At 53.4% G+C, this 16675-nt stretch overlaps 1 protein-coding gene across 1 annotated transcript in view; it reads left to right on the top strand.

The window, feature by feature from the left end:
- The window catches only part of NXN (nucleoredoxin), a 162044-nt gene that overhangs the window by 144975 nt on the left and 394 nt on the right, over positions 1-16675 (top strand). Inside the window, exons 6-8 of the mRNA XM_030295981.1 lie at positions 8762-8941; positions 10498-10622; positions 13493-16530. Of these exons, the coding sequence (XP_030151841.1) occupies positions 8762-8941; positions 10498-10622; positions 13493-13675 (488 nt within the window). The 3' untranslated portion in view covers positions 13676-16530. The remainder of the gene's footprint in view (positions 1-8761; positions 8942-10497; positions 10623-13492; positions 16531-16675) is intronic.

Here is a 16675-nt window from a genome sequence, read left to right as displayed (position 1 = left end):
GGTTCATTCAGGCTTTTCTTCAGCAATCATTTCTTGGACATCTGCCGTGGCTTTGAGCCAGATCCTGAGGCAAAGGTGACTGGTACCTGTCCTCCAGCTGGGCTGGAGACACAGGGAACACCATGTTCCTTACAGGGATGCTCTGTCCCCACGCGCCTCAATACACCGGGGATAGTCTCCACCTTTGGAGCCCTTGTGGTTCCCGCCCCTGGTTTGGTATCACTGCTGATGGCCTCTCTCAAGTCTTGGAAGCAGGCAGCTCCTTGCCAGGCTGTACCATCCCCTGGCTGGATTTCGCTTCTGTTTGCATCTGAGGATATTTAAATGCCACCAGTCTAACTCTGCTACCTTTGAACTTGAAGGAATTGTCTATTCTTTTATACTCACCGTAGCATCACAGAACTCTGAAAATTATTTTTGATTGAACTCTATTTCTGAGTCTTGTGTGACTCTGTGGTTACAACTTCCAAAGTCATTCAACAGGTGTATTTATATGTATGTCTGTATTTTCTGAGCTGTTTTTACTTACAACACTTCTTTAAAAAACAAACCAAAAAAAGATTTTACTTTTAAGTAATCTCTCCATCCAACATGGGGCTCAAACTCACAACCCTGAGGTCAAGAGTTGCATACTCCACCAATTGAGGCAACCAGGCGCCCCTACTCACAACACTTCTGATACCAAATGTGTGTGAATGTTTCCCTCTCCCCAACACCAACCTCCTGGGTTCTCTGGGTGTCCTGCAAGTTGACTGAATTCTGACACCATTGACCTGGAGTTAGTGGCAGATCCCACGGGTCAAGGGCTCAGTCCCACCAGAATCCCCACACTTCAGACATTAATATCGTAAGTGCAGGCGTCCTATACTTCTGACCAACTGGCCATAAATCAGGGGTTCCCATGACCCCCTCCTTGGGTTTAGTCCTTTGCTAGAATGTCCTACAGAACTCAGGAAAACAGTTGATTTACTATCATCAGTCTATTGTAACAGATGCAGCTCTGGAAGAGTCGGATGGAACTGATGCATAGGTATATGGGAAGGGGCACAGAGCCCCCATGTCCTCAAGGCACACCACCCTCCCAGCACCCCCATGGATTCAGCCCTCCCCCCCAGATCTCTCTGACCCCACCAATTAGTGGTCTTTATGGAGATTTCATTACACAGATACAATCAATTAAATCATTGACCATTGTTTTTTTTTATGTTTATTTATTTTGAGAGAGCACACATGCATGCATGAGTCAGGGAGGGGCAGAGAAAGAGGGAGAGAGAGAATCCCAAGCAGGCTCCGCACTGTCAGTGAAGAGCCCGATATGGGACTCAAACTCATGAACTGTGAGATCATGACCTGAGCTCAAACCAAGAGTCCCGGACGCTTAACTGACTGAGCCATCCAGGCACCCCCCTTGACCATTATTGATTAGCTCAACCTCCAACCTTCTCCCTTCCCCAGAGGTCAGGGGGTCCATCTAGAAGTTGCAACCTTCTCATCAGGCCTTTCTGGCAACCAGCCCCCACCTTCTGAAGTTATTTAAGGGCTCCCCCACCATTGGTCAACTCCTTACACACAACACACTTGTCACTCCCAGATTTCAAGGGCCTCAGAAGCTCCTGTCGCAGGCTCTGAGACCAAATGTTGTAAGACCAAATATCACGACAAAGAATGTCCCTCTCACCCCTGCCACTGAGGAAATTACAAGGGTTTTAGGAGCTTGGTGTCAGGAACTGGGGATGAAGGCCACATATGTATTTCTTATATTACAGTATCATCGTGTGCACACACTCCAGACATACACAGGGGCAGTAGAGAGGTCCTGCTGTTTTGAGTATCCAGTCTTCAGTGAATCCTGCAAGGCTGTGTGTGGGAGAGTTCATGCTCCCCGCCTGACTCTCTGTGTGCCCTGGGCTGGGTGTCTCCCCCGGAAGCGTTCTGAAGGTGTTTTCACAGAGCAGTGCCAGGTGCATTCCCCTGCCCACCCCCAAGGTGAGCCACCTCCACCTGGCCTGGTCTGTGCCTTACAGTGAGCGAGTAACTTGATCTTGATGGTCACTTTGTTATTGAGGCACGTGAGGACAGAGCTCCCCTGTGTTATCCTGACAGACTCAGATGAAAGTGGGTAATGCGGAAAGAACCCGGGGTCCTCTGGGCATCCTGCAAGCTGGACTTACAGCATCTGTGGATTGCGAGCCCCACCCAGTAGTACACTGAAGGAGGCCTTGTTGAGGTGCCTGCCCGTCCAGGCGGCCATGCGAGAGTCTGGATCTTGAGGTCGTCGCAGAGCCTGCCGCAGGCCTTGATGAGCCTGGCCAGGCCAAAAGTCGCGCCGCTGCGGGCGGCTGGTCACTGGCTCCCTCTAGGCTCTGGACTGAGCCCAGGCTGTGTTAACCAGCGGGCTTCACCAGGCCACCCGGGCTCACCGAGGCCCTGGCACTTGGCCTCATCTGTTTCCTTCGTCTCAGGGGAGTAGCCAGGTTATGCCGAGCCCTAGGCCTCCCTACCCCAACTGCTTTATGCAGACTGGGGAATTTGGAGCCCTATAAGTGGTTTTAAATGCCTTTCTAAGGAAAGGGTTTAGACATACTTGGCAAAAGGCAAATCCCATTAGCAATTGTCTAATCCGGGCTGTCAGGGAACACCGTGTTCTTTGCAGGGAGGCTTAGCGCCCCTTCTCTCCTGGGTTAGGGGGCCCTAGTGTTTTGTTCCTCCTCTCCTCCCCTGGCCCCAACCTCTGGGGAGGGCAGACAGCCTAAGGTCTGTGTAGGGCCCTGAGTGGACAGACGGACAGATGTCGGCCCTGCCTCTGGGAAAACAGCCCCCGAGGTGGATGGTGCCTTCAGTCCAGCTGCTGGGGGGGTAGAGGGGGGGAGGGGGCAGCAGCAGCGTGAGGGCTACTTGCTGCAGGATATGTGGCTTATGTGGCTTTTCTGTCGCCCTCTTTCCCTACTCATCTTTCTGTTTCTCTTCCCCTTTCCCTCCTTCCTGTTCCATTTCCTGCCATTCTCTTCTCTCTTTCCCTAACTTTGCCCTCTTCCCCGCCCCTTTCAAAACATGAATTTGAGGCAGAACCTATTTATTGTATAGAAACGGGGGGCTCCTAGGGTGGCTCAGTCGGTTAAGCATCCAACTTTGGCTCAGGTCATGCACTCACAGTTCATGGGTTCGAGCCCCATGTCAGTTCTGTGCTGACGGCTCAGAACCTGAAGCCCGCTTCGGATTCTGTGTCTCCCTCTCTCTCTGCCCCTCCCTGGCTCACATGCTGTCTCTCTCTCTCTCTCTCTCTCTCTCTCTCTCTCTCTCTCAAAAATAAATAATAATAAAAATATTTTTTAAAATTGTTATTATGTAGAAACAAAGCATTTGGAGGTTGTGTTTTTCAATCATTAGAGTATGAGGGGCCAATGCTGGTGTTTTTAATAGATCTCAGGAATGAAAGGGCTGGCCCTGCGGGCCTGGGGAGGTCAGGCCACGCACTGCCGTGGGACCTCCTGAGCAGCTCCATTCTGTTTGCCTTGTTTAATTTGGAGAACATACAAAAAGAAAAAGCAGACAGGAAAAAAAAATAGTAACAAGCACCCAGTGTGGCCACCACCTAGAACTGAGATTTTTGCTTCCGGTATTTAAAATGGAGATAAATGGGAGCATTAATACAGACCAAGGGGAGACTCCCCCTCACTCCTGTGCAGCGCCGTTCTCTTTCCTTTTCCCCTGGGGGAAATGCTACCATGCACTTCGTGTGTATCTTCATAATTGGTTTTCATATCCTTACAGCATATGTATGATTCCATGAATAATATATGGTCATGCTGGGTGTGTTTTTTAGAAGCATGTTTAAGTGCTGACATGCTGTAATATCATTCTGTAACTTGCTTTTCTCACTAAACATTATGCTTTCAAGATTTGTCCTTGTTGATATTTATATCTGATTCACTTCTCTTCGGTGCTGAAAAGGGTTTCACTGTACAACTGGACCACGGTTTATGTAGCTGTTACCCTGTTTGATGGACGCTTGCTTGCGTCTGGTTTCTGTGTATTGTAGGAATGCTGCCACAAACGTCTCTGTGCCTCTGACACAGACACGTGCCCAAGTGGCTTTTGGGCTTGCTGGCCAAGTAAGTGCAAGTAGGCTAGACCCTCCCGTGGGATTCTAAGGTTTTTTTTTTCTTTAATGTTTATTTATTTTTGAGAGAGACACAGAGAATGAGGAGAAGGCAGAGAGAGAGAGAGAGAGAGAGAGAGAGAGAGAGAGAGAGAGGGAGAGGATCCCAAGCAGGTTCCACACCATCAGTGCAGAGCCCAAGATGGGGCTCGAACCCACAAACTCTGAGATCATGACCTGAGCCAAAACCAAGGGTTTGCCGTTTGACCAACTAAGCCGCCCAGGTGCCCTGGGATTCTCTGAGTTTTACCACCCAGACCAGCTGCCTTCTCCCTTCCATAGCTCTCCAGGCAAGGGCGGGTTTGGGGGAGCCAGCAGGGAGTGCAGAGGGAGCTGTTGAAGGGAACCCGTAATTGATAAGGCCAAGGCGTTAGCCTGAGTTTGTTGCCCTGCCCGACTGCCCTCCGGTTTTTCTTTGGTTTGTATTTTAAGCTAATACACATTTATCATAACACCATCTAAGAAAACTCGAGTCTATATTGCTCTCACCCGCATTCCTGCCTTACTACACAATTGTTTTTACTGTTCCGACTCCCTTTTGGTCTCTGTCCACACGCACACATACTTATATGTAGCTGTAATCATACACACGGGACTGGGGATTCTCTACTTTCTATTTAATGACATGTTACAGTTTCCATCCTGCTGTAGTCCCCATGATGACCACTGTCGTGATCACCTATTTTGCCCTGCCCTGTACCCTCACCTGTTCCTCCTGCCTAAGTATCTGCTTTTCCTTCCATTTCTCTTCCAGCCTCCCAGCAATCTTTGCATGATGACTGCCAGCCCCCTCGGGTCATGTTGCCATCTAGAAGCAGAGACAGAAGGTCATTGGGGTTACAGCCCTGCCTAGCTTCTCTCCCACTGCCCCGGGCCCCCTCTGCCACCTCCTTCAAAACCCCCTTTTTGCTCAGCAGAAAAGCAGCCAAACTAAATGTGGGACAGGCTCAGTACACATGTCTTTGAGATTGTTTTAAATACTCACAGAAAGGCTCCTCCCAGGAGGAAACCGTTTGGAGCAGGCCTTTGGGCCTTGGTCTTTGTTCTGTAGGTTTTGAGAGAGACTGTGCAGGGGGTTCTGGGGCACTGTTCGTGGTCCAGCCCAGTTCCCCAGGGCAGGGGGCTTGAGGCAGAAGCTCTCTCTAGGAGCGCTGGTGTTTGTTCCTCACCCAAAGGTTACGCTTGGTCTGGTGCAAGTAAACGAACACCAACCCCACGTGTGGTAGACGTCACACGGTTCCTAGGATGCTCGCTGCAGCGTGGACATTGTCTCTGTTTTCTGTTTCTTTAGTTAGCCTCCTCCGGCCAGCACAAGGTTTCTGTGTATCTCACGAGAGCAAGGCACCGGTCTTTTCTGTACCTGTGCCTTCTCATGAGCCACATAATCAACCTAGGACGACCACAAATAATAATAACGAGGGGCACCTGGGTGGCTCAGTCAGTTAAGCGTCCGACTCTTGACTTCGGCTCGGGTCACGATCTCACGGTACATGAGTTGGAGCCCCACATTGGGCTCTGTGCTGGCAGTGCGGAGCCTGCTTGGGATTCTCTCCCTCTTTCTGTCTCTGTCTCTCTCCCTCTTGCTGTCTATGTCTCTCTTTCAAAATAAATTAAAAACTAAACTTAAAAAATTACTTAAAAAATAATGAACTTATTTATAAGAGGGGCTAATACTTCTGGAGTACTCATTGTAAAACGCTTTCAGCATTTTATACTTGTCATCTTGTTTGTTGCTCCCGACACCCACTGAGATAGGAGACTGTCTCTACCCCCTGTGGCGGCCATGGAAATGAGGCTCCAAGAAGTGAAGTGGGTGGCCTGGATTTGCCTTGGAATTCTCACCGTACTTTCCCCCAGCCACTCCAGCGCCCCCAGCTGGGGAACCAGAAGCTCAGGCAGAGATGACACGTGCTCCCTTTGCATTCCCTTCGGAGAAGCCCCTCACTGGTGCCGCCAAAGTTATTTTGCACAAAGGCATCGATTAGAAATGTTCGATTCCCTTTCAGTTTCCCGTTAGGGGCTTTGCCCTATTTTCTCCTTCTAAGTCTCTGCTTCCGGGAACCCGCTTCAGGGGAGCCGGGAATGCATGCTGTGGGGGAGGAAAGGGAAGAGGTGATTTGCGGTCTCAGCCTCCTTCCCTGTGGCCTTGAGGAGGAAGAGGGCCTTGAGGAGGAGGGCGGCTGCTGGTGCAGAAAACTGGATGCCGGGGGCCTTCCCTTGCCTACCCTCGAGAGCCCCTGCTGGCAGTGGCGAGGTAGAAAAAGCAGCAGCTTTTGCAACAGGCAGACTGGAGGTCCTGTCCCAGTTTGGCCACTTGTGGCCGGATGACCTTAGGTAGGTAACTTGGCCGTCCGTGAAAAGAGGATTAATCGTGCCTCCTGCAGCCGTCTATTATGGGGAGGAAGTGGAGTAGCATGGGCCATGCTAGTGCTGAGGAGATGTGCTAAGACAGCTCTCCCATTCTTCCTGCGGGTCACCCCTGGAGGGGAGCACACACACTTAAGGCTCTAGGGCCGGGCATGATGGCAGAGGGGCCTGGCCCAGTGCACGTGCCAGAAAGGGGCTTCTCTGGGTTTGCAGTCTGACTGTGGGCATTTTACCAAGCTGCTTTCTGTTGATGTACGACAGTCACACACACCTGGTTACCTTAGGCTCTTAGACGTGGGCTTTGGTGTCAAAGCACAAATACGAGTGGGGACTTTGCTTTTGTGTAGCTGCAGGCAAGGGGTGGGGAGAGCCAAGGCCCAGGGGTGCTGTTCCTTGGTGGAATCAGCTGAGGACCCCTGAGCAGCCAGACAGGGGCTCCATGTCCTTGCCCTGCTGGTCCCCACCAGTGAGGACTTCAGAGAGGCTACAGCCGTGGTAACACAGAAGGCCCCTTAGAGTAGTCCCTTGGAGAAACTGAGGCACCAAACCAAGAACTGGGTTTCTTTGCCTTCAGATTTTACTTTTCTTCCCTTCTCTGTCCTCTGTGGCTGTCCGTCTTCCACAGACCAACTCAGCATCCTACGTCTGGGCTACAAACAGGCTGGCTGCTGTGTCTAATATTAGCAGTGGGCAGGCCCTGGTTTAACCCAACACTCCTAAATTGTCCAATGTCAGAACCACACCAACTCTGATTAAAGAACTTAGCCAAAGCATATTTGAGATAGGGTGTGGCGATGGGAGGCTCCCATCCCCATCGTGGCCCCCAGCCCCTTCAGGCTGCTGACTCAGGCCCAGCCCCATCGTCGGGGCTGGGGAACCCAGGCCCCTGGAGGCTAACATGCAGGTGTGAGGATGAGGCTGGAAACGCCCGTAGGCTCTGTGTGACTCCCAACTCAGGAGGCCTGGACAGCTGATAGTGTCCTGAAAGCCCCCAGGAGCCCTGGCTGCATGCATTTGTGTGTGGTGCGGTGGGAAGGGCAGTTCTCCAGAGCCCATTTCTCTCTGGACTTGTTCTCCAGCATGCCAAGCTACTTCTAATAGGTGTGAACATAATGGACTCACTTAAGTCCTTTTGAAGACAGGCCCACCACTGCATGCCTGCTGCGCCAGCAGCCGCGCCGGGTAACAAAACACTAGGACCACATTCCGGGTCCCTCGCTGTCCCCACCCTCCCCCACAGAGAAGCAAAATGTCAGTGGAGCAAATTACTCACTGAATGCTTTGGAATCTATAAATATTAAATTGCTACGGCTTTCGCTGGCCCATAGAAAATTTAAAAGCTCTGGTCAGCTCCAGAGGAGAGGTGGCTGGTTAGGAGGGGGTGAGGGGAGCGGCTGCCAGTAGTGGAGAGACAAGTGTCTCCAAAAGGGCTATGGGCTGCGGTTGGTAGGGGGTACCCTGGCTGGAGGAGAGGCAGCAGGGAATAGGGTACGCAGAGCAAGGAGGTGGAAATCCCAAATGCGAGTGTAACCCAGGATGGGTTTTTTTCCTGGTTTTTCTCTTGAGGCTTTATGGGCAGGGGGGTGGGGCGTGCTGTTTGTGGAGGAGAGTTCTGTGTTGCATTTCTTACTCCAGCCCAGGACTCTAAAGTGGGGGTGGCAGCATTGCCGTCAGCATGCTCCCTCTAGGGACTGTCCCCCTCAGAACCTCCCCGGGCAGCAGGGCTGGAGATGGAGGTGGGGCCCCTGGCTCACTAGCAGCTGGCTGTCCCCTGTTCTGCTGTGGCCCCTGCCCCAGGCTCCTCCCCTCCTGCAGCCTCTGTGCTCACACTGGTGGGACTGCCAGCCTGTGTGTGGACTCCCCTTGCCTGGGTTGATTTGTGCTGGCCTATGTGGGCAGCAAGTACGCTGTGTGGGGGTGTGTTTTCACACCCTGCAGGTGGCAGGGGCGTCTCCTGCTTCTCTGGGATCTCTTTAGGATTGATTGAGTGCTTCTAAGTGCCAAGACCCTGTGCTGAGTTCCTTAAGTGCACGACCTCGCTGATCTTTACAAAGATGGGAAGGAGGGTGCCGCGGTCCATTTACCACATTGCAGTGGAGGACACTGAAGCCAGGGGGTGAAGTGAGTTGCTCGGTTTCTTGGACAAGTTGCGGGCAGACCCGAGGGAGTCCCATGGCTGAGCCTGGATTCTGTCCCAGCACTTCTGGACTCTCAAGTGAGCTCTCTCCCTCACAGGCATCCCCACCCTCATTGTGCTGGACCCACAGGGGGAAGTGATCACGCGGCAGGGGCGCGTGGAGGTGCTGAACGATGAGGACTGCAGGGAGTTCCCGTGGCACCCCAAACCCGTGCTGGAGCTCTCCGACTCCAATGCCGTGCAGCTCAACGAGGGCCCCTGCCTCGTCCTTTTTGTAGGTATGAAGCCCCAGCAGGAGCCCCAGGGTGGGCTGGACAAGACAGACCTCACGTGGGGGGTGTCCATCCTGCAGCTTCTTTCCATCCTGAACAATGCCAACAATGCCGAGCCTGGGCCTTTGTCTCTCCCGGCAGCCTTGCTTTTGACCCCAATGATTTATTCATGGCTCTGCCCCTGCAGGAGGGGCTTTGAGAGCTGCCGCTGTGCTTTCCTTCCTCGACTGCCAGCTGGGAAGAATAGGTCAGGCTGGAGCCCGGCCCCCCTCCAACAGACCCATTGTTGGGAGGAGGCAGGGCTGTGTGCACAGCAGCTGCAGGGGCTGGGCCCCCTTGGGCCGAGGCCCCCCACCCCAGCCTCAGGGCCTTGTCTCTGCGTGCCCCCCTCGGTGTCTTCTCTGCTCAGTGGGTGACTGCTCTGGGGGCCAGGGGGACACCAGAACATCCACTCCAGGCTCCCTGCAGCCCTGTGGGATGACCCTGGTTCCTTCTGCAAACAGAGCAACTGCTGGCCAAGGGCCACCTCACCCTCTGCCTTGGGCTGTGCTGCTCAGCTCCAGCTCCCCAAATAATCTGGGGTATGAGGGTCATGGCTGAGATGCCAGTGGGGGTGCATATCCTACCCTGTGCTCTGGAAGTCTGGTATGGGAGCCAATCAGCAGACTCAAGGGGATTCTTAAACAAACTGACTTGCAAGCTGGCCCCTGTGCTTGAAGAACAGAGGCCTCCTGGGGAATCACTGTCCTTGGGGCTTTGCCGCCTACTGCCTGCTCCCACACCCACATCCTGGGGCCTCTGGGACACAGTTCTGAATTTAGGGACAGTTGCGGCTCACTGGCCATCTGAGAAGATATGAGAAGGTCCCAGAGAGATAAAGCGAGTTCCCAGCGTCACAGAGCTGATGAGATGTAGATCTAGAATAAGTCCTGCCAAGTCTTCAGGCTGAGGGCCCCTTGGGCCATGTGGCATTTCTAGGTGCAAATCCTGCTACCTGTCTCTCCTTCCCGCTTTGCCCCTAGGGGTGTTGTTCTTGCTCTTGCTCTGGGCTACAGGCTCCATCTGGAGTGAGCCCCAGGGCCCCTGTGTGTGGCTGCTCCCAAGCTGCTCTTTCCCTGGAGGCAAGAGGTGACTAAAGGGAGCTCCGGACACCTGGGCAGGCCCCCTCCCACACAGGCAGTCCATCCTTTCCCAGAAGAGTCCGGCTAGCCCTGAAGCTGGCATTCCAGGGCCTCAGGGGCACCCCACTGCCACCATCAGTCCTGCCATTTTTGATAGGAGGTCAGATCTGAGGTCATGCTGTGATTTCTGTGATTGAGAGAAGAGCTACAAGGACCTCAGATCCTGGCTCAGGGGAAGTTCAGCGCGCCGTGGTGCGAATGCGCTGCAAACACACCCTCATGCACCCAGGAGGGGAGGCCTGTGTCCCAGGGAACGTTTTGTTTCCATTCAGGGGCTTCCCTGGATGGGCATTTCGGGCCCAGGACCCAGCTCCCTCAGGGGACACCACTCCATCTGTTCCACAAACTAGTGCTTCTCGTGTCTCTCTTTCCCCATTACAGATTCTGAGGATGATGGGGAGTCCGAGGCAGCCAAGCAACTGATCCAGCCAATAGCCGAGAAGATCATTGCCAAGTACAAAGCCAAAGAGGAGGAGGCGCCACTTCTGTTCTTTGTCGCGGGGGAGGTGAGTGCACTGGGGCCTGGGCCGCGGGCTGCTCGGCTGGCCAACTCTTAGAACATGAGCGATGCGGCCCTAGGGGATGTTCAAAGGGGCCCCAGGATCTGGGGTGAGGAGCCCACAGACAACCGTGGCATGAAAAGGTGTCATCCAGCATGGTCCCTGCTGCACCTTCCTCCCTTTCGTTGTCGCTCGGCAGCCTCAGAGCAGCAGGAGGCCCTCCCGGGACAGCGCTGCCTCTGGCAGTCTACTACCCAGGCCGCTAGCACGAGTGGCAGCCACAAAGATTGTGATCAGTAGTTAGTCCCTCCGCCCTGACCTGCAAAGTGGGCTCTCCCCCATTGCAGGCATCCTGACTGGGGGCCTCGACTCGGATCTATTCCCCAGCCAGCCCGGGGAGGGTGCTCAGGTGGGAAACTGCTGCTGTCCCAGGCTCTTTTCGCCCAAGACCTGTCCATTGAAGGCCTCCAGCTGGGATGGGCTGAGCGGAGGACTTTACACAGGGTGAGAAGGCCTCAGCTGGGTGCCTGTCCCACCCTGGTGCTTGAGCCTCCATCCTGCAGATGGGGGAAATCCCTGCAAGATGGCCATAGTCCCGCCCCCAGGAAGCCAGTCCACGAATGCTCCGCCACCTCCCCCCTCCCCCCCTCCCCCCCCAACCCCAGGCGCCGCCGGAAGCTATTGACAGACACACTTTTTGAAGCCCCCTGCCCTCCTGCCACCCATCTGCATCCCCAGTTGGTCAGAGCCCAGCGCTCGTTTCATGCTGTGTTGTCTGGATCCCAGGAGAGGCAGTGAGGCCAGACCCCCAACCACCACCCATTCATCACCTCCTCAACAGCCACCCCTCCTAAGCCCCACCGGGTCCCTCACAGGCAGCTCAAGTCACCCTGCTCTGCCGTGGGGCGGAGGGAACAAAACAGGTTCACAGGGTCCTGCCTTGGGGCTACACGAGCCCGCTCTACACAAAGCACAAATGGAAGCTGCTCTGAATTTATTGAACTCTAACCCCTTTCAGATGGCCGAGACAGAAAAGATGGGTGCAGGACAGCAGGGGCCGAGCCAGGGGCAGGGCTGGGGCTGGGGAGCTCCAGTAACTGCCTTAGAAATGTGGCTGAAAAGGCGCATTTGCGGGTTTTCTGTGTAGCAGGCACCAAGACAAGCACCACAGGCACCATCCCACCTGCTCCTCACCTCTCTGACTGGGGATGGGGTCATTACCATCTCACAGATGAGTGAGGCTTCGAGAGCACAGACCGCTCACGCCTCGTCCCTGTGCGAGCTGCTCTTAGACCCATTTTGCAGGGGACAAGACCCGGGCTCACAAAAATGACTTCTCAAAGTCGCACATTAAGTAGGTGGCACAGAGGACTGAAAGTGAGGTCAATGTGACTCCAGAGGCAGTGATGTCCCTCCTGCTGCCCACGTGGTCTGGCGGGTGGCCAGGCCCAGGCCTGGTGGGAAGGGTCTAGGACAGAGGAGGGTCTGACAGGGTCATCCACTGCTCCATCTTGCCACCTGGCCACCTCGTCCTTCCTGTGCCTTTCACCTGGGATCCTGACCTTGGCAGCTGTCTTAGTCCAGTTCTCGGACTCAGAACTGGACTGAGAAGCAAGGCTGTGTGGAAGGGGATGGTCCTGGGGTGTGGGAACATCAAGCACTGACCAAGCACCTCTGAGCCAGGACTCCAGCCCTCTCCCGCTCCTCCTGGGGCTAAGGGTGTTTATCTTGATCCCCTCCACTCTGCCAGGTGGAGGTCATCCCTTCTGAAGCCTTAGTAGACATTGAATTCATCTCCCTGTGGTTTGCACAGAGGGAGAGGGGAGGGGACGCAGCATTGTGCTCAGCTGGCCAAGGCCTCCTAATGGGAATTCGATACACAGTATTTGTCCAGGTGTCTCCCCTCTTTCGATCATGAAGGTTGTTTATTAACCCACATGGAGGGCCTGAGCGGGGTGAACAGTGCCAGAGGTGCTGAATCCCTCATCGCCATTGCTGGAAGTGCATGCCATTTCTGGGGTAGGGAGAAAAGACGATCACTAATCATCTTCCTAAAGATTTGCCCTTTGAGAATGGAATGGTTTTTTTTTTTTTTTTTTTTTTTTTTTGTCTCAGAAACCAGTGAGCAGTAAATCTCATACCTCCTATTCGCCAGCGTTTAAGGCCAGGAATACCCCAGGCCCTTCCTCTGCAGGGTGACTTGGGTCGGGGTGGCTGTGTAGAGTCCATTTCCTGTTCTCTACCAGATGGGGGTCGGGTGCACGAAAGGTAATCTCAAATGGTTGCTCCCTTACAGGTCTGTCTCCTATCTTTGGGTTTCTGGGTTTGCCGTTCTACTTAATAAGGCAAATTCATCTGGACAGTCACTGGGAATGTATGATAAATGCAGCCACCCATGTAAGCCTCAGGAAGTACTGCAGTAGCCCTGTCTTTTCTACTGGCTGTGCAGTTTCACCCCCAAAACCTTAAGGGTGGGGTGGGGACAGTGATCTGTTTCCATTAAAGACGTTCCGGAGTTGAAGGTTGGCCAGGTTGGCCTCAGATATCCATAGTGGGGCCGCCAATAATTGAGAGGCAGTTGCAAAAGTAAGTGATCAGAAGACATCACATTTTTACAAAGCAGAGGGTATGTTAAAGTTGCTTTTGTGCTAATGAAGAAAGAGGACTTCTCTGGTGGTTTGGGGAGATGCAGAGAGGACTTTACAAAGCACCCTCCCCTCCCCCAGGCAGGGCAGAGTCCACTGCTCCCTGTTCTGAGAGCCCATCGTTTCCGGACGGCCGCCCGCTCCTCAGGACAATGGAGTGGCTGCGTTCCGGGGACTCTCTAGCCTCCTTCTTGAAAACGTACTGTTTTCTCTCCCTCTGGTGACTTCCAGGATGACATGACTGACTCCCTGCGAGACTACACCAACCTGCCCGAGGCGGCCCCTTTGCTCACCATTCTGGACATGTCAGCCCGGGCCAAGTACGTGATGGACGTGGAGGAGATCACCCCTGCCATTGTGGAGGCCTTTGTGAATGACTTCCTAGCAGAAAAGCTCAAACCAGAGCCCATCTAGTGGGGCTCCAGCCTCAGGAGACGTTATTTAAAACTCGGTCTTCTCCTCTTCCTCCTCCCCTTTCTTCCCTCCACCCTTGGACTTTTCCGGCGTGTCCTGAATCACACAACCCAAGTGTCCAACCTCTCTGTGGTGCCTTGTTTTCTGCATTAACTCCTCAGCTAGCACCCTAAGGTGCACATCCTCTCAGCAGCAGAAGAACCCACCATGTTTGGAGACTCGGCCTGGGATTCACGGGGCTGGCATAACCCGGCCAGAGCCAGGACTGCATCACACACTCAGTCACTAGCTCTGGAAGCAGTGTTTGCCAGGCATTCTTCTGCCGAGCGAGCATGAAGGGACAGTGCGCTGGTGCTCTGGCTCGGCCTCTGGTGTCAGCATGCACACGCAGGGCCCAGGACAGCTCAGTGACACATGTACATGCAGGTGGAGCAGGGAAAGGGCCGCAGCCTTGCTCGCCTCAGGTTAGAGCTGCTGGTGAGAACATCCCTTCCTAAGTGACTTCGTCTAGTGACTCTCCCTCTTGGTGTGAGGGAAAAACACCAGCTTGGCAGTCGGTTCTTGGGCCGGGGATTTCACGATCTCAAAGGAAGCTTGTGTTCTTTTCTGGTGAGAAAGAGTAGCTATGGTAATGATTCATGTAGTAATTACTTACTCTGAGCTCCTACCATGTGATTTATTCCTTACATGTTTTTTCCTTGATCTTACCTTCTCCAAGTTTCTGCCTTCTTGTACAAACAGCCTCTACTGTCTTGGAATTTTGTTAATTCTTCCCCTCGGACACTTCCCGAGAAGAGGCACCCAGCCTTGTGTTCTTGGAGGTGCCCCACCTCACCCAGCACAGACCTCTGACACTCGGCCCACTCTGCCGCGGTGCCTGTGACCACCTTTGGTTACCTCTGTCATCCCTCTTTTCTTTTCAAAGCAGAACTAAAAAGAGACAGAAATTACCAGAAGCCTAGCTTTCTCCCTAAGAACCTGCAGAAAGAGCTGTATCCTAGGGTGGCAGTGCGAGCAGAGGGCATGTCAACTAAAAGTACACTTTGGATCCACTTTGCTGAGCAAGCTCAGGTAGCTTGGATCCCAGGAAACAAAAGTAACAACTGCTGTGTCCTTGGGACTTGGGGTGGGGGCTTTACCTAGGGAGTCACAGGATTTGGGCCTATCTCAACCAGGTGTTAGGGTCTTCCACCTGATGGCAGGCCTCACCCTTGTCTCCACTGACAGCATTCTGTCAGCCAAGACCACTGATTTAGAAAACCCAGCCCCCGGTCAGCTATTGACACCATTGCCCCTTGCTGAATTGGACTGTTGCTTTGTAGTTCAGTGGTACAAGGTTAGCTGGTAATTAGACAGTTACTTGATGTCACAGCCTGAAATGCAATCACCTAGTAAGAAATAAAGCAGGCATCTCTGGACATTATCGGCTTGGCCTTTCCTGTGGTTAATAACAAAAATCTTTTTGCTTGTGGTGCTGGGCCCTGGGGGGTCGGGGGTGGGGGGGAGACACACAAGATCTTCTTGACTTTCATTGGATACCTAGTAGCTATGTTTCAGAATTTTTCAGAGCAGAAACTAACTAACGTGGTCATCTGCCGGATCCTTCTGAGGCCAGGGAGCTCCTTTGGGTTAGTGCGTCAGACATCCCTGCTGGAGCTCTGGGTGGCATCTCTCCTGGTTCCACTTGCCCTCGTGGAGGGCAGATTCTCCACTCACAGGCAATCTTGTGGACACTGGTGCTCATCCCCTCCCCATAGGGGAGCAAGTGCTCTGAAGCCTGAGGAGGCCGGTTGGAGAAACAAGGAATCCCACACAGGTCTCCGAATGGGCAACAGTTGGAGACCCTCAACCCTAGCTCTATGCTGGGTGGAGGGGCTTCTCTGGGAACGTTGCCAGTGTCTCCTCTGGGAGTGTGGTGGGTGTGGGGACAAGGTGTTGCACCATATCAAAGTTCTCAAACTACATTGTCTTCTAGGATGTCCGGGAAGGACAGTTCCTGGAATGGAGATCCCTCTCCAAACATGTTTCTGCCTCATCATGGCTGCATCCCAAGCCTGGCTCCTACCTGCTGCCTAGCCTGCCATGCTGCCCAGGACCCTTCGTACTTCCTGGTACTTGGTACTGGTGTGCTGGTTGAAGGCATGAGGTTTCTCATGAGATAGCTGTGTGTGTGTGCTGAGGGGCATGGCAGATGCTGGACTCCTACAGACCTTGCTCCTTGGTCCTGCACCCTGACTGGGGCAGGGCTTAGGGCCTCCCGGCAATGTGCTCACCTTGATGCCCACGTGGGTGTCGTGAGCATCTGCCTGTGCCCTCAGGTTTTTGCTTTCTCTCTTGGGCCCCGGGAAGTTGCTCAGGAACTTGGTGCTGTACTTGAGGTTGTCGCCACACACACCCCACTGCCAGGCCTGCCAGCTCTTGGGAGTGTGGTGGGTGTGGGGACAAGGTGAGGTCAACCTTACTTGGAAGATGGATTTCTTTGGACTTCTGCCTGTGTCCTATATCATGATAGCCTTGGAGGAAAAGTGGTCTCTCTTAGCAACTACTTATCTTCTGGCGCAGAAGGAACAAAGTCCAGGTAGGAGTCCCTGTAAGTCACGCGGCAGAAAAATCAGGTCATCTGTGATTCTTCTGTGACCTGTACGGGGCTGACAGAACTACTTGCCACTAAGGTCAATTGGATCCTTGGCACCAGAATTCCCCTTTTAGAGTGGGTGTGTAGGTTAAGGTCACTGGGAAGGTTTACTAAAAAAAAGCTTTAGGTTTATCTAGTGGCAGCTTTGAGGAGAAATGGTGGGGGAGGACCACTTCCCAGTGCCAGTAAAAACCCGTTTCAGTAGCATGAGATCTTAAAGGTTCTTTTTAAATTTTTTTTTTTTTTCAACGTTTATTTATTTTTGGGACAGAGAGAGACAGAGCATGAACGGGGGAGGGGCAGAGAGAGAGGGAGACACAGAATCGGAAACAGGCTCCAGGCTCTGAGCCATCAGCCCAGAGCCC

This window comes from Lynx canadensis, chromosome E1, assembly GCF_007474595.2.
Source record: "Lynx canadensis isolate LIC74 chromosome E1, mLynCan4.pri.v2, whole genome shotgun sequence".
In the NCBI taxonomy this organism is placed as follows: Eukaryota; Metazoa; Chordata; class Mammalia; order Carnivora; family Felidae; genus Lynx; species Lynx canadensis.
Note: the sequence above shows the minus strand (reverse complement) of the source record. Positions and strands in the feature narration are given on the sequence as shown.